General features: G+C 44.7%; 1 protein-coding gene across 2 annotated transcripts in view; it reads right to left on the reverse strand.

The window, feature by feature from the left end:
* The window catches only part of LOC115103170 (thymocyte selection-associated high mobility group box protein TOX-like), a 100,512-nt gene that overhangs the window by 17,225 nt on the left and 58,605 nt on the right, over positions 1-24,682 (reverse strand). Inside the window, exons 4-8 of one of the 2 annotated variants that reach the window (XM_029623896.2) lie at positions 20,341-20,586; positions 16,441-16,692; positions 10,144-10,368; positions 4,469-4,549; positions 3,903-4,325 (exon numbers count right to left, since the gene is read on the reverse strand). In XM_029623896.2, coding sequence (XP_029479756.1) covers positions 3,903-4,325; positions 4,469-4,549; positions 10,144-10,368; positions 16,441-16,692; positions 20,341-20,586 — 1,227 coding nt within the window. Of the gene's footprint in view, positions 1-3,902; positions 4,326-4,468; positions 4,550-10,143; positions 10,372-16,440; positions 16,693-20,340; positions 20,587-24,682 lie in introns of both variants that reach the window. The other variant, XM_029623895.2, reaches the window with a different exon arrangement.

The following is a 24,682-nucleotide window of genomic DNA, read 5'->3' on the forward strand; positions in this document are numbered from 1 at the left end:
TCATTGATATATACAAAGAAAATAGTCGGCCCGAGAATTGAACCCTGTGGCACCCCCATAGAGACTGCCAGAGGACCGGACGACATGCCCTCCGATTTGACACACTGAACTCTGTCTGCAAAGTAGTTGGTGAACCAGGCAAGGCAGTCATTAGAAAAACCGAGGCTACTGAGTCTGCCGATAAGAATATGGTGATTGACAGAGTCGAAAGCCTTGGCCAGGTCGATGAAGACGGTTGCACAGTACTGTCTTTTATCGATGGCGGTTATGATATTGTTTAGTCCCTTGAACGTGGCTGAGGTGCACCTGTGACCGGCTCGGAAACCAGATTGCACAGCGAAGAAGGTACGGTGGGATTCGAGAAGGTCAGTGATCTGTTTGTTGACTAGGCTTTCGAAGACCTTAGATAGGCAGGGCAGGATGGATATAGGTCTGTAACAGTTTGGTTCCAGGGTGTCTCCCCCTTTGAAGAGGGGGATGACTGCGGCAGCTTTCCAATCCTTGGAGATCTCAGATGATATGAAAGAGAGGTTGAACAGGCTGGTAATAGGGGTTGCGACAATCGCGGCGGATAGTTTCAGAAATAGAGGGTCCAGATTGTCAAGACCAGCTGATTTGTACGGGTCCAGGTTTTGCAGCTCTTTCAGAACATCTGCTATCTGGATTTGGGTAAAGGAGAATCTGGGGAAGCTTGGGCGAGTAGCTGCGGGGGGGGCGGAGCTGTTGGCCGAGGTTGGAGTAGCCAGGAGGAAGGCATGGCCAGCCGTTGAGAAATGCTTGTTGAAGTTTTCAATTATCATGGATTTATCAGTGGTGACCGTGTTACCTAGCCTCAGTGCAGTGGGCAGCTGGGAGGAGGTGCTCTTGTTCTCCATGGACTTTACAGTGTCCCAGAACTTTTGTGGGTTAGAGCTACAGGATGCAAATTGTTGCTTGAAAAAGCTGGCCTTTGCTTTCCTGACTGACTGAGTGTATTGGTTCCTGACTTCCCTGAACAGTTGCATATCGCGGGGACTATTCGATGCTATTGCAGTCCGCCACAGGATGTTTTTGTGCTGGTCGAGGGCAGTCAGGTCTGGAGTGAACCAAGGGCTATATCTGTTCTTAGTTCTGCATTTTTTGAACGGAGCATGCTTATCTAAGATGGTGAGGTAGTGACTTTTAAAGAATGACCAGGCATCCTCAACTGACGGGATGAGGTCAATATCCTTCCAGGATACCCGGGCCAGGTCGATTAGAAAGGCCTGCTCGCAGAAGTGTTTTAGGGAGCGTTTGACAGTGATAAGGGGTGGTCGTTTGACTGCAGACCCGTAGCGGATACAGGCAATGAGGCAGTGATCACTGAGATCCTGATTGAAGACAGCGGAGGTGTATTTGCAGGGCCAGTTGGTCAGGATAATGTCTATGAGGGTGCCCTTGTTTACAGATTTACCTGGTGGGTTCCTTGATGATTTGTGTGAGATTGAGGGCATCTAGTTTAGATTGTAGGACTGCCAGGGTGTTAAGCATATCCCAGTTTAGGTCACCTAACAGAACAAACTCTGAAGCTAGATGGGGGGCGATCAATTCACAAATGGTGTCCAGGGCACAGCTGGGAGCTGAGGGGGGTCGGTAGCAGGCGGCAACAGTGAGAGACTTATTTATGGAGAGAGTAATTTTTTTAATTAGTAGTTCGAACTGTTTGGGTATGGACCTGGAAAGTATAGACAGTTAGATGTGTCCCTCCCACAGTCCTCTCTCTAACACAACTGTTCTGTGGTTGATTGGTTTATTCATTATTTTCTTTGTTTGTTGGTGTGTTTGTATTTTATTTCCAGGACAATGCACAACTTCTGTTGCATTAGTGAGGAAATTAGCCCATTGAGCTCCATTTTGTATTCTTGTATGTATTCTCTATATATATGAGAGAGAGATGCTCTTCCAATCTGTGTTGTTGACTAGCCTCTACAGAGAACTCATCTCATTTCCTGTGTGTGTGTGTGTGTGTCCTGTCCTGTCTGCTAGACTGGCTTCATCAGATAGCCCTGCCTGCCTGGTGTTTTGTCTCCACCACTGATGCATTCATCAATCTCAATGTGCTGCTGTTGGCATCCTTATATCACATTATCAGCCTAATGCATTTGTTTATTACTGGGAGAAAATGGAACATGGGGGATTGTGTGTGTGTGTGTGTTAGGGATGGCACGATTACCATATAACCTACGGTTATGGATAAAGACCGCCATGAAAATAAAATAACCTTCATAACCACTTAAAAATATATTCAACAACATTTTGTGAGGGGGAGAAACAGCTGACTGAAGATGGGACAGCCGGGCATCTGAGTGATTTAGTCCATTTCTGGTATAACATGGACTCTTAACAACATGATGATACTTTGTTGCCCCTTGCTGAAACATGCAAGATGTTGAAGCAAGCGATGAATAGAATGGAATAAACTCATGGGTACACTTGCAACGGCTGCCTGATATTGTGATGGAATCATTTCCTTGGTAATGTAGAATGTTCATTCAAATTGATGTTAACTGATGTGGCTCATGCAACGGAATGTATTTTCTGTAATGTCAGTTGAGTTGAATCAACAAATCACAGCACATATTGATGGGTACACTTCCTGCTTTGCTCCTATGTGTACACTCTCAATGGCCGCCAGTCCACCCATTATGCCATCATTGACTTGAATGGGATTCCCATTCTATTCATTCTATTTCTATGGCAGCACATGTGGTCAGAAGCGGAGGAAAGGATAAAATGTGAAGAAGAAAATAATTGCTATTCTAAAGGTTATTACGTAGACCACAGTCATTTGGCTGGCCAATTACCGCCATCCACAATTCCATGACAGTCACAACCCTAGTGTGTGTGTGTGTGTGTGTGTGTGTGTGTACAGTATCAGGCTGGCAGATATGAATACATCCTGGCTTGCCCTCAGTCTCTGGCCCTGAGGGAACTTGAAGGGACCGGATGTAATTGTAAATAACATGAATCATATACAGTATAACATCATCATCAACCCATAACACACACACACACACACACACCTTACACTCTCCATTTGATGTGGTTGCATCACGTATGCATGTTTATGTGAGTGTGTGTAGCTGTACATTGTAGGTGACCATGTTTAAGCGTATTACCACAATATGCATAATATGTACAGTGTGGAACTCACCTGGGCCATGAGTGTGTGTTTGTGTGTTGAACTCACCTGGGCCATGAGTGTGTGTTTGTGTGTTGAACTCACCTGGGCCATGAGTGTGTGTTTGTGTGTTGAACTCACCTGGGCCATGAGTGTGTGTGTTTGTGTGTTGAACTCACCTGGGCCATGAGTGTGTGTTTGTGTGTTGAACTCACCTGGGCCATGAGTGTGTGTGTTTGTGTGTTGAACTCACCTGGGCCATGAGTGTGTGTTTGTGTGTTGAACTCACCTGGGCCATGAGTGTGTGTTTGTGTGTTGAACTCACCTGGGCCATGAGTGTGTGTTTGTGTGTTGAACTCACCTGGGCCATGAGTGTGTGTTTGTGTGTTGAACTCACCTGGGCCATGAGTGTGTGTGTTTGTGTGTTGAACTCACCTGGGCCATGAGTGTGTGTTTGTGTGTTGAACTCACCTGGGCCATGAGTGTGTGTTTGTGTGTTGAACTCACCTGGGCCATGAGTGTGTGTTTGTGTGTTGAACTCACCTGGGCCATGAGTGTGTGTGTTTGTGTGTTGAACTCACCTGGGCCATGAGTGTGTGTTTGTGTGTTGAACTCACCTGGGCCATGAGTGTGTGTTTGTGTGTTGAACTCACCTGGGCCATGAGTGTGTGTTTGTGTGTTGAACTCACCTGGGCCATGAGTGTGTGTGTTTGTGTGTTGAACTCACCTGGGCCATGAGTGTGTGTTTGTGTGTTGAACTCACCTGGGCCATGGAGGGCGAGTGCAGAGACAGCGGGTGTCCGCTGAGCTGTTGCTGGTGGTGCATTCCTAGGTGAGAGTGGGAGTGGAGGGGCGGGCTGATCTGGAGGGGAGGGGTTGTCGCCGCCGCCATGCTGCCCAGAGACACTCCTCCTGGATGGGGTCCACTGGCCCGGGGGGCCACCCCCCTGGAGAGGCCCTGGAGGGGGGACAGGTGGGGGCTGAGGCCGGCCTGGTGCTGCTGGGACTGCTGTTGCTGGTGGTGGGGGTGGTGGCTCTGGTGGTGGTAGGGGTGGCTCATGTAGAGGCTGGGGTGGGAGTGATGGGGGTGGGGGTGCTGCTGGCCTGATCCGGGGAACACGGGGGGCTTGGGCCCCAGCATAGAGGTGGCCTGGGACACCTTGACTTCACCTGGATCAATGTAACTCTGAAGGAGGGGAGAGAGAACAGGAAAGACAGAGATGGAAGAGGGTAAAGAGTGTAACAGTGTTACCTTATCAGAGTCATACAGTCATAGAGAATCAACTGACCACAGCTCTCATGAAGACATGTTTATGTCTGGGTCCCTACCTGTGAGAGCAGGCTCGCTCTGTACGCAGCCAGCTGTTTCAGGTACTCCTTCTTGGCCGTCTCTGTCTTCTTTTTATACACCTATAAAAACACCAAGAAAGAACAGTAAACATTTGCACTTTGGTTGCCAATTCTTTCTCTTTTTTAATGGGGTTAGTGTTTTTGTCATGAATGTGTTATAATGCTTCATAAAGCATAATAGCTGTAGTTGGGGCATCTGGATAATACTCAAAAGGTTTCCAATTTATACAGGACTAGATTGTTCTTCTTCACTATCCATCCATCTGTCTGTCTGGGTGTCATTATTTACCGATAATAAATCTGGTCTCTCTCCAGGAAGTACATTGTCCTGTCCTCAGACAAACATCCACCCTCACACACCCTCTGGAGGTGTGTGCGTGTTTGCATAAGAATGTGTTTCTGTGTATGTTCAGGTAGAGAGATGGAGGGGAGGGGCAGGAAGGAAGGAAAATATAACCTCATTGCAACTCCCCTCCAAGTCTCCGACCACTACCTTGTATCCTTTTCCCTCTCGCTCTCATCCAACACTTCCCACACTGCCCCTACTCGGATGGTATCGCGCCGTCCCAACCTTCGCTCTCTCTCCCCCGCTACTCTCTCCTCTTCCATCCTATCATCTCTTCCCTCTGCTCAAACCTTCTCCAACCTATCTCCTGATTCTGACTCCTCAACCCTCCTCTCCTCCCTTTCTGCATCCTTTGACTCTCTATGTCCCCTATCCTCCAGGCCGGCTCGGTCCTCCCCTCCCGCTCCGTGGCTCGACGACTCATTGCGAGCTCACAGAACAGGGCTCCGGGCAGCCGAGCGGAAATGGAGGAAAACTCGCCTCCCTGCGGACCTGACATCCTTTCACTCCCTCCTCTCTACATTTTCCTCTTTTCTCTCTGCTGCTAAAGCCACTTTCTACCACTCTAAATTCCAAGCATCTGCCTCTAACCCTAGGAAGCTCTTTGCAACCTTCTCCTCCCTCCTGAATCCTCCTCCCCCTCCCCCTCCTCTCTCTGCAGATGACTTCGTCAACCATTTTGAAAAGAAGGTCGACGACATCCGATCCTCGTTTGCTAAGTCAAACGACACCGCTGGTTCTGCTCACACTGCCCTACCCTGTGCTCTGACCTCTTTCTCCCCTCTCTCTCCAGATGAAATCTCGCGTCTTGTGACGGCCGGCCGCCCAACAACCTGCCCGCTTGACCCTATCCCCTCCTCTCTTCTCCAGACCATTTCCGGAGACCTTCTCCCTTACCTCACCTCGCTCATCAACTCATCCCTGACCGCTGGCTACGTCCCTTCCGTCTTCAAGAGAGCGAGAGTTGCACCCCTTCTGAAAAAACCTACACTCGATCCCTCCGATGTCAACAACTACAGACCAGTATCCCTTCTTTCTTTTCTCTCCAAAACTCTTGAACGTGCCGTCCTTGGCCAGCTCTCCCGCTATCTCTCTCAAAATGACCTTCTTGATCCAAATCAGTCAGGCTTCAAGACTAGTCATTCAACTGAGACTGCTCTTCTCTGTATCACGGAGGCGCTCCGCACTGCTAAAGCTAACTCTCTCTCCTCTGCTCTCATCCTTCTAGACCTATCGGCTGCCTTCGATACTGTGAACCATCAGATCCTCCTCTCCACCCTCTCCGAGTTGGGCATCTCCGGCGCGGCCCACGCTTGGATTGCGTCCTACCTGACAGGTCGCTCCTACCAGGTGGCGTGGCGAGAATCCGTCTCCACACCACGTGCTCTCACCACTGGTGTCCCCCAGGGCTCTGTTCTAGGCCCTCTCCTATTCTCGCTATACACCAAGTCACTTGGCTCTGTCATAACCTCACATGGTCTCTCCTATCATTGCTATGCAGACGACACACAATTAATCTTCTCCTTTCCCCCTTCTGATGACCAGAATCGCATCTCTGCATGTCTGGCAGACATATCAGTGTGGATGACGGATCACCACCTCAAGCTGAACCTCGGCAAGACGGAGCTGCTCTTCCTCCCGGGAAGGACTGCCCGTTCCATGATCTCGCCATCACGGTTGACAACTCCATTGTGTCCTCCTCCCAGAGCGCTAAGAACCTTGGCGTGATCCTGGACAACACCCTGTCATTCTCAACTAACATCAAGGCGGTGGCCCGTTCCTGTAGGTTCATGCTCTACAACATCCGCAGAGTACGACCCTGCCTCACACAGGAAGCGGCGCAGGTCCTAATCCAGGCACTTGTCATCTCCCGTCTGGATTACTGCAACTCGCTGTTGGCTGGGCTCCTGCCTGTGCCATTAAACCCTTACAACTCATCCAGAACGCCGCAGCCCGTCTGGTGTTCAACCTTCCCAAGTTCTCTCACGTCACCCCGCTCCTCCGCTCTCTCCACTGGCTTCCAGTTGAAGCTCGCATCCGCTACAAGACCATGGTGCTTGCCTACGGAGCTGTGAGGGGAACGGCACCTCAGTACCTCCAGGCTCTGATCAGGCCCTACACCCAAACAAGGGCACTGCGTTCATCCACCTCTGGCCTGCTCGCCTCCCTACCACTGAGGAAGTACAGTTCCCGCTCAGCCCAGTCAAAACTGTTCGCTGCTCTGGCCCCCCAATGGTGGAACAAACTCCCTCACGACGCCAGGACAGCGGAGTCAATCACCACCTTCCGGAGACACCTGAAACCCCACCTCTTTAAGGAATACCTAGGATAGGATAAAGTAATCCCTCTCACCCCCTTAAAAGATTTAGATGAACTACTGTTCCACTGGATGTCATAAGGTGAATGCACCAATTTGTAAGTGGCTCTGGATAAGAGCGTCTGCTAAATGACTTAAATGTAAAGGATGTAAAATGTGCGCGTGTGTGTAATAGGACAATAGCACAGCGCTTACTACAATAGAATAAGAATGGAAAAGCTTGCTCTTCTATTTGCTTATGTCAAGAGGCCATTTGTTAGTTGAAACACACAGTAGCATGATTCACAGTAGCAGAGCCACAGGACCAGGGAGAGCCAATGACTTCTACTGTGAAACAGTGAAAAGGTTTGAAATTCCAAATGAAAACAAATAGCATTTTTGTGAGGACAATAACGTTTTTTTTCTAATCTAATTAATGTATTCTAATCTATTCTATAGCATCAGTTGGGCTGTTCCTGTTTAATGCAGTCGAACAAGGAAGTGTACAGTACAGTCACGCACTGTGGCCCTTTGTTCTGCAACCAAACAATCATGTCCTGCACTTTACCAACAACTTCAAACCCCACTAATTTAGAAAATAGGGTTGATCTGTCCTGTATTTCAGTCAGACATTACAACCAGTCACGTTGCGCTAATGAAAAGATATACAGTGCCTTCAGAAAGTATTTACGAACACCACATTCTCACATTTTGTTGAGATACAGCCTGAATTTAAAATGGATTCAATTGAGATATTTTGTCACTGGCCTACACCCAATACACCATAATGTCAAAGTGGAATGATTTTTTTCGAAATTTTTCAAATTCTTAAAACATGAAGGGCTGAAATGTCTTGAGTCAACAAGTATTCAATCCCTTTTATAGCAAGCCTACATAAGTTCAGGAGTAAACACAACAAGTCACATAATAAATTGCACGGACTCACTCTGTGTGCAATAAGTGTTTAACATGATTTTTGAACGACTACCTCATCTCTGTACCCCCACACATACAATTATCTGTAAGGTCTCTCAGTCGAGCAGTGAATTTCAAACACAGATTCAACCACAAAGACCAGGGAGGTTTTCCAATGCCTCGCAAAGAACAGCACCTATTGGTAGATGGGTAAAAAAAGCAGACATTGAACATCCCTTTGAGCCTGGTGAAGCTATTAATTACACTTTGATCAATACACCCAGTCACAACAAAGATAGAGACGTCCTTCCTAACTCAGTTGCCGGAGAGGAAGGAAACAACTCAGGGATTTCACCATGGGGCCAACGGTGACTTTAAAACAGTTACAGAGTTTAATGGCTGTGGTAGGAGAAAACTGAGGATGGATCAGCAACATTGTGCTTACTCCACAATACTAACATCATTGACAGTGTTTGGGGTGTGTACGGGAGGCGAAGTCAGGTGCAGGAGAGCAGAGTGCAGTAAACAGGCACACTTTAATTCCGGTCCAAAAACGACAGCACATAAAAACATAAACGTGTCAAAAACACGGAACATAACAAAAGTATGGCGCCTGACAATATCCACATAACAATAAACAATTACACACAAAGACATAGAGGGGGACAGAGGACTAATACATGCAGTGTGGTTATGGAATGAAAACCAGGTATGTAGGGAACAAGGCAAAACAAATGGACATATGAGAAATGGAGCGAACAAGGAGAGGAGAACGCCGCCCGAACAAGGAGAGGAGAACGCCGCCCGAACAAGGAGAGGAGAACGCCGCCCGAACAAGGAGAGGAAAACGCCGCCCGAACAAGGAGAGGAGAACGCCGCCCGAACAAGGAGAGGAGAACGCCGCCCGAACAAGGAGAGGAGAACGCCTCCCGAACAAGGAGAGGAGAACGCCGCCCGAACAAGGAGAGGAGAACGCCGCCCGAACAAGGAGAGGAGAATGCCGCCCGAACAAGGAGAGGAGAACGCGTGGCAAAGCAATTAACTTTTAGTTCTGAATACAGTGTTATGTTTGGGGCAAATCCAATACAACTCTTTACGGAGTAGCACTCTCCATATATTCAAGCATCGTCGTGGCTGCATCAGTTTATGCTTGTAATCATTAAGGACTGCAGAGTTTTTCAGTAACTAAAATAAATGGAATAGTGCTAAGTACAGGCAAAATCCTAGAGGAAAACCTGGTTCAGTCTGCTTTCCACCAGACACTGGAAGATGAATTCACCTTTCAGCAGGACAATAACCTAAAACACAAGGCCAAATCTACACTGGAGTTAATTACCAAGAAGACATTGAATGTTCCTGTTTTGACTCGTCTACTTGAAAATCTATTGCAAGACCTGAAAATGGTTGTCTTGTAATCATCAACAACCAATTTGACAGAGCTTGAAGAATTTTGAAAAGAATAATGGGCAAATGTTGCACAATCCAGGTTTGGAAAGCTCTTAGAGACTCACCCAGAAACACTCCACTGTAATCACTTTGTCAATATGCGGTATTGTGTGTAGATGGGTGAGAAAAACAATCAATTTAATCCTTTTATAATTCAGGCTGTAACACAGCAAAATGTGGAATAAGTCAAGAGGTATGAATACTTTGTGAAGGCCCTGTATGTCATAAGGATGTAGTAGCCTACTGGTGATGTAAACACTTCTCCAATAGTTGCTGAGATTTGATATTTTGCACAGCCAAGACGAGACTGTCATAGGCCTATGGTCAACCAATCATATTTCTCAAATCCTTCCAGGCTAAATTCCAGCTAGAACAATGGGCCACCTACTTAAAAAAAGTGTGCTTTTGATGAAGAGCTACAAAATTAAATAGCTGTATTACACTGAAAGATAGATGGTCATTTTGTCAAATTTGTGAGGATCTCCGTGCTCATTACTTGCTCATTCAACATTTTCTGCTACTTCAATCAAGCCTGTTTGAAATGTTTTTATTCATGTAGGCTACACTGTCCTGCAAATGTCCCACTAAATCCTCCTTTTTCTCCACATTTAGGTCTTTTAAATGTGGTCACCCTAACTATAGGTGTTATACCTGTTTCTGTTCCTCTCCAAGGCCGTCCCACATGGAGGCCACTATCTTGGATACCTCTCCAAAAGTAGCATTGGGGTTGGATCCCTTGATGGCTGCCTGGGTGTCTCTGAAGAACAGAGCGTAGGCAGAGACTGGCTTCGAGGGTTCGTTGGGGTCCTTCTTCTTCTTCTTCTTGGGGGTCTTGGGCTTTTTGGGCGTCTCGACCGCTGCCGGCCGCTTCTCTGCCTGCTGGGAGGAGAGATAGAAATGGTCAGACTAAATGGGTTTCTGGAGAGAGAGGAATTAGTGTGGAATCGGTGTAATTGATTGATTAGATGATGGAACAGGATGGAAATGAAGGGTGAATATGCTAAACATACTGTAGGGCCCAAACTTTTCCTGACAATAGGAGCTGAGCAGGGAAATGTAAAACACATACTGTATGGCTCCTAACGTACACTGTAAAACCAAGTGTTTTGGATCTGAACACATAACTAGACACTTTTCTGGAACCATTTTTAAACGCGGCAAGGCATTTAGTACTTCAACGAAAATGCGTCACAGTGTTTAGATTGTAAAAGAATGAAGGATTCTAGCTTTAATATCTCAAATATTTTTAATTGTGCTCCTAAATTTCTTTGTCTGCGCACATGTGCTCCTTGTAAAAAAGGTCAGAGTAGAGCCCTGCGATTGAAAATATATATATTTTTCCTGTTCAGCTGAAATTTAGGTAAGGTGACAGACAACACTGGTCTGATTAAAAGGCATGTAAAGTCACATCAATTTCTAATGACTAAATGCACTCTAAACGGGACCATGGGAAGGTAAACACTAGTGTTTCAAATCTGAACACTTAGGAGATACAGGTGTTTTCCTGGTTGGAAACTGACTGGAAAAAGTTGACTATCATGTTTAATCTTGGATTCTAAACGCCTGTGCTTAAGATGAGCAGACTTAATGGCTAGTCTAAATGCCTTATGTTTAAACACTGATGTTTTGGTTATAAACGTGTGACCTATTTCATGGTTTTACTGTGTATATACCAAAAATATTGCTGAACATTCTGAAACATTTCTCTCAATGTACATGATCTTGGTCAATAGGAATGTACCGTTTGAAACAATTTGCTTTTATTGTGAGATAGTGAACATGAACCTGAGAGTTTGGAAACAGATAAAGAAAACAGTGTCTGTATGAAAGGACCTTGACAGATGGTCGTACCGGTAGTTTCAATTATGCCAGACGTTCCTTTCCATCACTGTGTTGAATATGTTTATTTTATACTGATAACACAAAAATAGCCCTCCAGCTGAATAGCGCTCTGCACATTTCTGAAATGTTGCTGCATTCGATTTTATATTCCACTAAATTAAACATGATCATTTTTCCAGATTGTTTCATTTTCTAAAGGATTGTTATTTGCAGTTAAAACATATGGTGAAAATATGGCAAAGGTGTTTGGGAAAAGTACCCTTTGGAATGATTTACATAGTATTGCATACGCATGGAAAATGGCACCATTATATTAGCAATCACATAATCATTAAGATAGCATCTCTCCACGGTGACGTTTTTCTCCAGGGAAAAGGGTAAACAAATGCAATGGCGCAAAGGTTGCAGATGACTCACCCTTATACAAATGTGTGTGTGTGTGTGTGTGCGTGCGTGTGTTTGCATAGAATAGTGTGTGTGTGTGTAGGGCTGTGGCAGTCATGACATTTTGTCATCCAAATAACTGTTGGTCTCACATTAATTGACCTTTAATGAACATAAACACGTTTAGCATCTCCGACTTCCACACAGCCTACAAGCCACTGATGCGGACATCCACTTTTTAAAAAGTAGAATAAATCCATTTAATATAGCCTACTACATCACAATAAATCCATTATTTATTTTAGGCAGGTCTAAAGAAGCATTATGATATGAAGAAAATGTTGAATATTCTGAGTCGTCTTTATGTTAAGGCCTTGATCTGGCCGTATGGCTATGGGATACATTAGTCCATTTAGCGGACAAGATTTGCTAATAATTCCCGTGTCATTATTTAATATTATTTTATAGTAAGAAGATTTCAAAGGGAGTGTGCACATGCGGCTATTCTGTGTTGAACATTTAACAAAGTGATAGTTTGAAACAGGTCCTACTATATGCTTAGTTTAGAGTTATTTATGCAACTTTAGTTGGGATACAAACCATAGAAAGTATTAGAAATAAAATAATATAGCCTAAGACTGCATGAATGACTCTAATGACGACAGGCATGATGACACTCTGCTCTGTTTAATGCGCAGGCTGCACACACTTCATCAGTCTCTAATTCACAGTTTGACAAGCACTTGAAAATATTCTCAGACTATTCTCAATTTAATCTGGTCTTTACATATAGCCTACTAATATATGTGTGGAATTATTCTATTTAGAATGGCCCACAAAAAAAACGTCATCCGTAGCCTGCACTCTAATCGCAAATGGAGGAAGAGCTTCCCGCGGTGAGATTTTTAATATGCCAGGTAGTACAGTGGATTAAAGTGCTTAATTTTAAGAATTGAGCCATAAATATAGCAGACGAGAAAGATGGGATCCTCTTTTAAATAGTGGCCAGTCAAAACTCTGTTTTCACACATGATTGCGCAATGACTGGCCTTATAAGAACACGTTTCACTAGGGTTTGTACGCTATGGGCTCTCCAACCGTGTTCCAGGGCTCCTAGGCCTATAGGCTAGGCTTAGAGATATTTGGCCACTTTAGTTGTGATACAAACCTTATCAAAACATAAAGGCCCATGGGCCAAGCTACTTGATGCAAGAAACTATGATTTGAAAAAGTAACAAAAAAATGCAAGCAATGTTTCTTGCCTTAGACTGCACACGCTGGGCTTCATTAACAATTGATACTATTCTCTCAACTTCATCTTGTCTTTACATAAACTAAATAATATATGTGAAATTAGTTTTGACTTAGAATAGGCCATTATCATGCACCTGTCAGAACAGGAGCAAGGTAAAAAAAGATTAAAAAAAAAAAAAAAAAAAAAAAAAAAAGAGAATGGAGGACGATTTTCCCACGGTTTCTTTTCATGCCAGCCAGGTAGGCTACTCTGGTTGGAAAGCGAAAGCAATGTGTTTAATATTAGGAAAGGTGAGAAATAAATATAGTAGGCCTAGCTTATTGAAAGCTGATTGGATCCTCCTCTTTTTAATAGAGGCCACCAAAACTCTATTTTCTCACGCAATTGTATACCATAGCCCAGTGGTTCCCAACCAGGAGTACTAACCCTGGGGGTACTCTGCCCATCCACAGGGGTACTTGAGAAGACTCATGAGACCATAGGCTTACTGGTCAAATACACATGAGGAGTTACTTTAGGGGAACTCCGGGCAGAGCAAAATTCAGTTGGTGGTACAGTAACCGAAAAAGGTTGGGAACAACTGGCATAGCCTATAACACTTATTTCATTCCATGCATCAACCAGGTATGAGGAGCTGGCTCTCACTGCCTAACAGGTGATCCTATTCCACTCAAACACACGGCAGGCGGCAGGGTAGCCTAGTGGTTAGAGCGTTGGACTAGTAACCGGAAGGTTGTACGTTCAAACCCGGAAGGTTGTAAGTACAAATCTGTCGTTCAGCCCCTGAACAGGCAGTTAACCCACTAGGCCGTCATTGAAAATAAAAATGTGTTCTTAACTGACTTGCCTAGTTAAATAAAGGTAAAATATATATATATATTTTTTAAACCTGAATGCCAGGGCTCTCATGAAGTGTTTGATTTGATTTACGAATGCATTTGCATTGATGTCAGAGTAGTTTGAGGGACAATACAGTGCTGAGTACCAGACCATTAGGACCTGACGGAGGAACAATAGAGTACATTAGTGACTGGCCGTCAGCAAGTTTGGTAAGCTACTAATGAGCATCAGAGCGCAGTTTTGAAGGAGCCTAGTTACCTTGACTCAACAGTCATATGGAATTTGACTGCGGTCATGCTGGTGTGGTGGTAATACAGTCACCGTAACAGCCCTAGGTGTGTGTGTGGGTGTCTGTATTATAAAGAAGTCAAAAAATGTTGGTGCTTGTGTATGTGTGCATATTTGTGTATGAGGGCGTCAACATCGGTGTGTGTGTGTGGGCGTCGACATGTGTGTGTGTGAGGGCGTCAACATAGGTGTTTGTGTGTGGGCGTCGACATGTGTGTGTGTGAGGGCGTCAACATAGGTGTTTGTGTGTGGGCGTCGACATGTGTGTGTATGAGCGTGTCAACATCGGTGTGTGTGTGGGCGTCGACATGTGTGTGTGTGAGGGCGTCAACATAGGTGTTTGTGTGTGAGGACGTCGACATCAGTGTGTGTGAGGACGTGAGATCAGTGTGTGTGTGTGTGTGTGAGAGAGAGAGGAGTCAACATCAGTGTGTGTGTGTGAGGACGTGTCAGTGTGTGTGTGTGGGGCGTCGACATCAGTGTGTGCTTGTGGGTGTACGAGTGCGACAACATAAGTGTGTGTGTGTGAGGCCGTCGACATCAGTGTGTGTGTGTGTGTGTATGTGTGTGTGTGAGAGAGTCAACATCAGTGTGTGTGTGAGGTCGACATCAGTGTGTGTGTGTGAGGGCGTCGACATCAGTGTGTGTGAGGACGTCGAGATCAGTGTGTGTGTGTGTGTGTGAGAGAGAGAGAGAGGAGTCAACATCAGTGTGTGTGTGTGAGGACGTCAACATCAGTGTGTGTGTGTGTGTGTGTGTGTGAGAAAGGCTTCGACATCAGTGTGTGTGTGTGAGGGCGTCGACATCAGTGTGTATACGAGTGCGACAACATACGTGTGTGTGTGAGAGAGTCGTCGACATCAGTGTGTGTGTGTATGAGAAAGGCTTCGACATCACTGTGTGTGTATTTGAGAAAGGCTTCGACATCAGTGTGTGTGTGTGTGAGAAAGGCTTCGACATCAGTGTGTGTGTGTGTGTGTGAGAAAGGCTTCGACATCAGTGTGTGTGTGTGAGGGCGTCGGCATCAGTGTGTGAGGCGTCGACATCAGTGTGTGTGAGGACGTCGAGATCAGTGTGTGTGTGTGTGTGTGTGAGAGAGAGAGGCGTCAACATCAGTGTATGTGTGTGAGGACGTCAACATCAGTGTGTGTGTGTGAGAGAGGTGTCGACATCAGTGTGTGTGTGTGAGGTCGTCGACATCATTGTGTGTGTGTGTGTGTGTGTGTGTGTGTGAGAGAGAGAGAGTGTGTGTGTGAGGATGTCGACATCAGTGTGTGTGTGTGAGGCATCGACATCAGTGTGTGTGTGTGTGTGTAGGTGTGTGTGTGTGTGTGTGTAAGAGGCGTCGACATCAGTGTGTGTGTGTGTGTAAGAGGCGTCAACATCAGTGTGTGTGTGAGGGCGTCGACATCAGTGTGTGTGTGTGAGGTCGTCGACGTGTGTGTGTGTGTGAGGCGTCGACATCAGTGTGTGTGTGTGTGTGTGAGAGAGAGAGGCATCAACATCAGTGTGTGTGAGGACGTCGACATCAGTGTGTGTGTGTGTGTGAGGATGTCGACATCAGTGTGTGTGTGTAAGAGGCGTCGACATCAGTGTGTGTGTGTGTGTGTGTGTGTGTAAGAGGCGTCGACATCAGTGTGTGTGTGAGGGCGTCGACATCAGTGTGTGTGTGTGTGAGGTCGTCGACGTGTGTGTGTGTGTGTGTGAGGCGTCGACATCAGTGTGTGTGTGTGTGTGTGTGTGTGTGTGAGAGAGAGAGACATCAACATCAGTGTGTGTGAGGACGTCGACATCAGTGTGTGAGGATGTCGACATCAGTGTGTGTGTGTGTGTGTGTGTGTGAGAGAGAGGTGTCGACATCAGTGTGTGTGTATGAGGTCGTCGACATCAGTGTGTGTGTGAGAGAGGCGTCGACATCAGTGTGTGTGTGTGAGAGGCGTCGACATCAGTGTGTGTGTGAGAGAGGCGTCGACATCAGTGTGTGTGTGTGAGGGAGTCGACATCAGTGTGTGTGTGTGAGAGGCGTCGACATCAGTGTGTGTGTGAGAGAGGCGTCGACATCAGTGTGTGTGTGAGAGAGGCGTCGACATCAGTGTGTGTGTATGTGTGTGTGTGTGTGTGTGTGTGAGGCGTCGACATCAGTGTGTGTGTGTGAGAGGCGTCGACATCAGTGTGTGTGTGTGTGTGTATGTGTGTGTGTGTGTGTGTGTGAGAGGCGTCGACATCAGTGTGTGTGTGAGAGAGGCGTCGACATCAGTGTGTGTGTGTGAGGGAGTCGACATCAGTGTGTGTGTGAGAGAGGCGTCGACATCAGTGTGTGTGCCAATCACTCTTCTCACCTTTATTGACTCTTCATTGTCATCCTCATGAACAGAGCTAGAAGGAGAGGGTGTGGCCGACTTGCTCCCAGGGGGAGATGGGGAATTATGGGTAACGTTGTTTACGCTCAGTCCCAACTGGGTGTTGAGTTGTGATTGGTTGATGGTGGTAAGTTGACTCTGATGTCCCATGCCTGATTGGCTCCTGGATCTGAGTGCTTCCATTGGCTGATGGCTGCTGTACCGGGAATCGGAGTTGACCATTTGTTGCATCTGGGGGGGAAAATGTAGCTTTGTTTTTAAATGGCATTAAAATAGCATACAATAATGCTACTTTTAACTCTCTTTAACCCACTCCTAGAAACGCTCTTGAAACAGCTCTGCTCAGTCACTCACATATACACTCACTAATGGTTCTTCACACACATCTTTGTTTCAACCATGACTGAAATCCTAACTAACATTCTTCAGCATAAGAACAATGTAACTTTTGTCTTTCCACAGGAAACACGGTTGTAGGTTGTGATTGAATAGCCTCTTCAGTGTGGCCCCCTGCCCCCACCCCACCCCAGAGTGTGGCCAGGTCACCTGATACCACAGGGACTGACAGGTGACCTGGATGACGCCTCACACCTGCTATTGTCCCCGACACCATGTCATACACAATGTCCCCGACAGGTGAGGCTTGGGGGGAGAGGCTCACCTCAACACCAGGACAGGTGAGGCTTGGGCGGAGAGGCTCACCTCAACACCAGGACAGGTGAGGCTTGGGAGGAGAGGCTCACCTCAACACCAGGACAGGTGACTCCTGTTAACTCTGTCATCTACAGAGATTAGCTCCATCCCCTCCAGCCAACTAACACCTTCACCCCTTATATCACCAACGACCCCATGACCTCTTCTGCCTCTTCTCTCCTCTTTTTGAAGAATAGGTGAATAACACACTATTTTTCCTCCAGGCTACTTCCTGTGCCCAACCACTGAGCACCTCCTCTCCTTATACAGATGTGTAACTGTTGGTACCGCCAGATAGAGCACATCATCGTAAAAGTTTAGCAACTGTTGGTTACCGTGGAAAACAACCTAATCCCCATGGTGACGTGAGGGAACTTTCCGAAGTATCGGAGAGGTGAGTCACAAGCCAGGTCATCATTATGACACTAAATATGAATGGATACCAAAGATGCTTTTATCTTTGTCTGACTAACAACCCTACCTTATGGTATCAATAACGTGGGTGGATTTCATTGGGGGGGGGGATGCAAACTAGTGCATTACGAACAGGAAATTGGCGGTAGTGGAATGCTGGTAAAAAGCTAGATGTTAAGTTTTTTTTATATAAAAGTGATTGGGGTAGTTTGGCTCATGACTGGCTAAGTGACATATTAGGAAGTATTCTTTTTCCAACATCCCACCATCTCCCCCCTCTGCTTAGTACATTTTAAATTAAGGAAAAAGTCAACTACTTATCTCTAGACCTACATCATTCTTTTGAATATCTTCTCAAATAAAAAGGTGTAAAGATACACTGCTTTTATCCCCGGTTCTGTGAAAAAAATCAGATCCCAGAACTGAATTTCTCTTTGACAATTTCTCTATTAATCGAACACTTACTCAAATGGAGTTCATTATAATCCCCTAATGGTGGTTAATAACAGGAATGAAGGCTAAACGTATAGAAGACATGGTTCCATCAGTCCAGCCTCTTTCATTCCTTGCCGAGGCAACAAGCTCTCAGCCTCGTTGCCTGGCAACCATAATTCATAGCCACTCTAAATGGATGGTCTGTGAGAACATTAAGGTGAATGGGAACAAAATACCCTTTGTCAATCTGGGGAGTCTTTCAGCCAGCAGGTCATCCACCCCTGCTCCTTTTCCCTTCTTGCAAAAAACAACAACAACAATTTACGAATGTTGAGCAATAGAAAACACCAATGTTTAAGTTACTTAGTGAATGTGAAACATAATATTTTAAAAAACAAGTCAGTTAAGAACAAATTCTTATTTTCAATGACGGCCTAGGAACAGTGGGTTAACTGCCTGTTCAGGGGCAGAACGGTAGATTTTTACCTTGTCAGCTCAGGGATTCGAGCCAAGATGTTAACTACTTAGTGAATGTGAAACATAATATGGTCGTAGCCAAGATGTTAACTACTTAGTGAATGTGAAACATAATATGGTCGTAGCCAAGATGTTAACTACTTAGTGAATGTGAAACATAATATGGTCGTAGCCAAGATGTTAACTACTTAGCCAAGAATGTGAAACATAATATGGTCGTAGCCAAGATGTCAACTACTTAGTGAATGTGAAACATAATATGGTCGTAGCCAAGATGTTAACTACTTAGTGAATGTGAAACATAATATGGTCGTAGCCAAGATGTCAACTACTTAGTGAATGTGAAACATAATATGGTCGTAGCCAAGATGTTTTAGCTACTTAGTGAATGTGAAACATAATATGGTTGTAGACAAGATGTTTTAGCTACTTAGTGAATGTGAAACATAATATGGTCGTAGCCAAGATGTTAACTACTTAGTGAATGTGAAACATAATATGGTCGTAGCCTAGATATTTTAGCTACTTAGTGAACGTGAAACATAATATGGTCGTAACCCAGATATTTTAGCTACTTAGTGAATGTGAAACATAATATGGTCGCAGCCAAGATGTTAACTACTTAGTGAATGTGAAACATAATATGGTCGTAGCCTAGATATTTTAGCTACTTAGTGAACGTGAAACATAATATGGTCGTAACCCAGATATTTTAGCTACTTAGTGAATGTGAAACATAATATGGTCGTAGCCAAGATGTTAACTACTTAGTGAATGTGAAACATAATATGGTCGTAGCCCAGATGTTTTAGCTACTTAGTGAACGTGAAACATAATATGGTCGTAACCCAGATGTTTTAGCTACTTAGTGAATGTGAAACATAATATGGTCGTAGCCAAGATGTTAACTACTTAGTGAATGTGAAACATAATATGGTCGTAGCCCAGATGTTTTAGCTACTTAGTGAATGTGAAACATAATATGGTCGTAGACAAGAATTTAACTACTTAGTGAATGTGAAACATAATATGGTTATAGACAAGATGTTTGGCCTAAAGTGGAAAATAAGCTGATATGTCCAGCCTTGGAAATCATTAAGTCCCACATTGAAAAGGGAAATTGGGTTATATGGTTTAAGAATGGGGCTATGAGGTTCCATATCCCTGGCTAGTAGGACCCGGGAGCTAAACACACACAGCTACCCAGGTCTGATTAATGGAAATAAATATGCACTAGGGAAAATCATAAAGACCATGTAGACCGCACACGGTGAAACCATGTAGCTCCTCAGTGGTGGAGGTGCTGATGACACATAATATTGAATATGGTGAACATGGCCAAAGGCAGAATGAATAATGTCTGAGAGCGGGAGGTGAGAAGTTTCACTTTGACGAGAATGGGAGATGATCTCCAATACCTATGCAGAGTAGTTAACCACGGTTAGTCATGACACCTATCACATTGTGAGGTTTCTGCATGGAAAGACAAATCTAAAAGTTAAAGTTTCGTTTCATCCCCTTTTCAAAAGTCAAGACTTGCATTGAGTGTATTTCTTCTGAATGTCACCCCACCAGATTGTTTTCGATTTCTAGTGAATAAATATCAGGGGAAAACTCCCCATCAACCATCTAAAAACGAATGGGTCATTCATTAGTACAGCGGAGACCCAATGGGGTGTCCAGGATTTTGTTCTATCCCTGCACCAACACACCTGATTGAACCAACCAACCGCTCGTCAAGCCCTCGATTACTTGGATCAGGTGTGTTGTTGCTGGTATGGAACATATGCCTGCACCCACAGCTGCCCTCCAGAGCAGAAAATCGCACACTGCTTGCTAGTGGCATCAGGCTAGACTCACCACAGACAGGGTGCTGGACATCAGGCTGCCATTTTGGCTCAAGAGCCCTCCATCCTGGCCCATCATGTCCATTCCCTGAAGGTGGAAGGGGTGCAGGCCACTCTGGGAGTGAACGGGAGCCAGCGGGTGGTAGGAGCCAGACTCCGACTCTGGTAGGTGGGGGTGCAGCATGTGTTCTGGGATGGTGGGAGGTGTGATGGGGGGAATGTTGAAGTCTTCATCCCCCAAACTGGGCACTGGGTAGGACTGTAAAAGAAGAGGAGCGGGAGAAAAATAATATGTTAGAGAATAATAACATAACAATATTAGCATTTAGGAGAAATGTTTTAGTGGATGCAAGTCCAACCAAACTGAGCACTCAAACACATTAGGCAAAGAGCACAGTAGAGGTGGATGCTACACATTGATACTAGTGGATGAGGTGAGTTTCCCCTGTACAACGTAAAGCTCTTTGAGCGTCTGAAAATCAATCCAATTCATTATTACTACAGTATTATATTACAGCTCAACTACAGCACTGTGATGCAGAACATGCAGATGGCTTCAGATAATTATAGTAGTCATTAATAGACTACTATAGTTCCATGAGTCTTTATTAAGACTGCAGTGGGACTTCTGTAAATACCTCCTAAATTAGTTATATTATTAGAAGGCAATTAGGATTAATGATGTACACTGCCTTGAATGATTCTTATGATCAACAATATATATTCTGTAAACACTGCAAAAAACTGCACTCACCTCGAATCAACAGGAAATGTGTGTTAAGGTATCTGTACCAGTGGAGGATAGTGGGAGGAGCTATAAGAGGATGGGTTCATTGTAATGGCTGGAATGGAGTAAATGGAACAGAGTAAAACATGGTTTCCATATGTTTGATGTGTTAGATACCGTTCCATTCATTCCATTCCAGCCATTAAAATGAGCCTGTCCTCCTATAGCTCCTCCCACCAACCTCCTCTGGTCTATACAGCTCTGAAATAGGAACCATTTCCATAAAGAGAGAAAGAACTTTTCAACACATCAACTTGCTCTTGATCAATTAGACCCACACAATTTAGTTTTACTCGGTGAAGCTTTCCAAAAGACGACAGCACAACAAATCACACTTCTGATACAAGTAAAATGTTTTATTTTTCTCTCTACCCCAGAAGTGTCTTTTTCCCAGTTTCATCAGAGGGCTCAGGAGTTACACTCTGCCTCTACTACCTCCTCGTTGATTCCCTCCAAGATTTTCATTACCACTAATTTACAGCTTTTATTTGCTGAAAACAAAATGGAGCTGACAGACAGCCAACTCCAGGCAATTAGGCAGAGAATCAGTTCCAAAACCCATCTCTACTGAAATACCAGCCCAACTGTTCTTTTAAAAGATGGTAATAATCGTTTTAATGAGCTTCCTTCAGCTTCTCTCTCTCTCTCTCTCGCTCTCTCTCTCTCTGCTAAAAGCCAACATTTTGCATTCATTTGCATATTTGATTGTGTTTCCTCTCACAGATGTCGAAGTTGGTTGGTTGGTAGGAAATATGTTGGCACAATTCATACAGTAAGGTTTTCAGGAACGCGAAATGATTTTACTGTCATAAAAACAAAAAGATTGTCATAATGGTTGTTGCCTGGGGGTTACTTGATGATATTGATATTGCTTCAAATTTGACAAATGATTTTGTTTTGCTTATCATTTCTCTATACATAGGCCTACAGACAGACCTTACATTGGGACTTAATAAAAGGCCAAGTCAATGTTGTGGCAAAGGCGTTTCAAAGTATGGACATAAAACATTGATAATTACATAACAACAACAAACATGACAGTTACATAACTAACTTCCTGTGCAGAGTTCTAATGTAGTTGTTGTTTTTAAACTCTGTGGCCCTCCAAGAAAAACACTCAATATACAGTATGCACCCATCTACTCTGGTTTTCTAATAACTCACACTGAAGAGAGTCATGGGAGAACTTGAGTCGAGGCCAGACACACAGCAATGTTACATGTGTAACATGAGAGTGATGGTTACCAAGTGATCAAGAGGAGAGAGAGAAACCATCAATGGATAGACACAGAGACAGAGAGAAAAAGATGTACTGTATTGTAAACCTTTAATCAGGGATGGGCAACTTTGATGGGTGTGGGGGCCACAAACAATCGGAACTCTTTACCCACATCCATACCCACACATCAGGTCAGAGCCGACCCTAGCCTTTTGGGGGCCCTAAGTGAAATTTCGTTGGAGGCCCACCCCCCAACCAAATTACTATTCTAACTCTCAACAGTAAGTTGAAACCCCAACTAAGTTCCAACATTTTAAAATGTTTTATTTGGAAATGAAATGGCGGGTCTACAAAAGTGAGGCCCGAGCCACCAGTTGCTCATCCCTGTTATAAATCATCCTGTCTATTAGTGACTTCATCATCTGTAATAAAGGTGAGGAATTTGATGTCCAGGGTCACAGCATCAGGGGGTAAGATGTCAATACAGCGACACTTGTTACTGTTCAGTCTGTTTGATCTCGGAGACTATGATGAAGACAAATACAATGTGTTGTTTCATGTTGTCCTCACTTTCTAACACATCTACACCATCTGCAGTGAATAAAAATAGAAAGATAAGTAACATATTGGACCTTTAAATGTTACAAAAGCGGCAAAAAAGGCTCTTCGAATTTTTTTGTGGTCAAGAAGGTGTTAATTAAGTTAAGAACCCTACAGTAAAGATACAGTATGCCCACACAGCAGTAGCCTTGTGATTAGGGGTAAACATTTTGGGGAATATTCAGAGGTGGAAACTTTCCGTGTGAATTAACGGGAATATATAGGAATTAACGGGAATATATGGGAATTAATGGAAATAAATGCTAAAGAATATTAACACCATTTAAATGTAGATGTTTTTTGCATTGGATATATTTACCATATCATATGGAGACAGAAACACAAACCTTTAACCTCATCATATCAGGAATCAAGGTAAGACCCAGATGCAGACTGTCAAAGTTACAATGTTTATTGTAGAAACAGGGGCAGGTAAAGACAGGTCAAGGCAGGCAGGGGTTGATAATCCAGGGTAAGGCAGAGGTACAGGATGGCAGGCAGACTCAGGGTCAGGGACAGGCAGAGAGGTCAGAAGGGTGGGTACAGGGTCAGGACAGGCAAAGGTCAAAAACCAGGAGGACGAGAAAAGAGAGGCTGGGAAAAGATAGGAGCTGACAGGAAAATGCTGGCAAGCTTGAACAAACAAGACGAACTGGAAACAAACAGACAGAGAACACAGGTATAAATACACAGGGGATAATTGGGAAGATGGGCGACACCTGGAGGCGGGTGGAGGACAGGTGAAACAGATCAGGGCGTGACATAAGTAGATATAATTGCAAACGATTAAATCCTACTAATAGAAATGTTTTTAAAAAATTGAGTTACGAATTTAACTTTAATTAAATGAGTTGACTCTTCACATGGGATGATTACACTGAACAACACAATAAAGGGAATATTGAATGATCCCCAATGATCCATCGCATCTGTAAAATGATGAGTCTAGAAACTAAAGCTTTGGTTGTTTTCCTCTCAGGCTTCCATGTCTTCTCCCTGGACCTCCTCAATGTCCACCTCTTAAACATCAGACTCTGAGGCCTCATCTTCACTGTCACTTTCCAACCTTGTTGAGGATGGCTCGTAGTCAGGCTCAAAAAGCCTCAAATTTGTCCGGACGGCCACCAATTTTTGAACCCTTGTATTGGTCAGCCTGTTGCGTGCTTTGGTGTATGTGTTCCCAAACAGGGACCAGTTGTGCTCTGAGGCGGCTGATGTTGGTGGGATCTGGAGGATAATGGAGGCAACAGGGTAAAGGGACTCAGATCCACAAAGTCCCTTCCACCAGGTGGCTGATGAGATATGCTGGCACGGCTGCCATATTGCATCTCCATCCCAAAGCCCTTGCATGGAAGTGTACTTCACCAGACTGCCAAGAACCTTGCCCTCATCCATGCCAAGGTGGCGAGACACGGTAATGATGACACCATAGGCCTTGTTGATCTCTGCACCAGACACAATGCTCTTGCCAGCATACTTGGGGTCCAACATGTACGCTGCGGCGTGTATGGGATTCAGGCAGAAGTCGTCACGCTTTTTGATGTATTTCAGAACTGCAGTTTGCTTGGAGCAACAGTGAAGTGGGCAGGGCAGTACGGATTTCTTCTCTTACACCTGCAAGCAAAGTCTGAACATCAGACAGGATGACATTGTCTCCCTCGGCAGACTGTGATATAGCCATTTCTTGGAGCAACTCCTTCTCCTCCAGAAGACCAAAATTATGATAACACCACCCAAATCGGTGTTGCT

Source organism: Oncorhynchus nerka, linkage group LG20 (genome assembly GCF_034236695.1).
Source record: "Oncorhynchus nerka isolate Pitt River linkage group LG20, Oner_Uvic_2.0, whole genome shotgun sequence".
Classification (NCBI taxonomy): Eukaryota; Metazoa; Chordata; class Actinopteri; order Salmoniformes; family Salmonidae; genus Oncorhynchus; species Oncorhynchus nerka.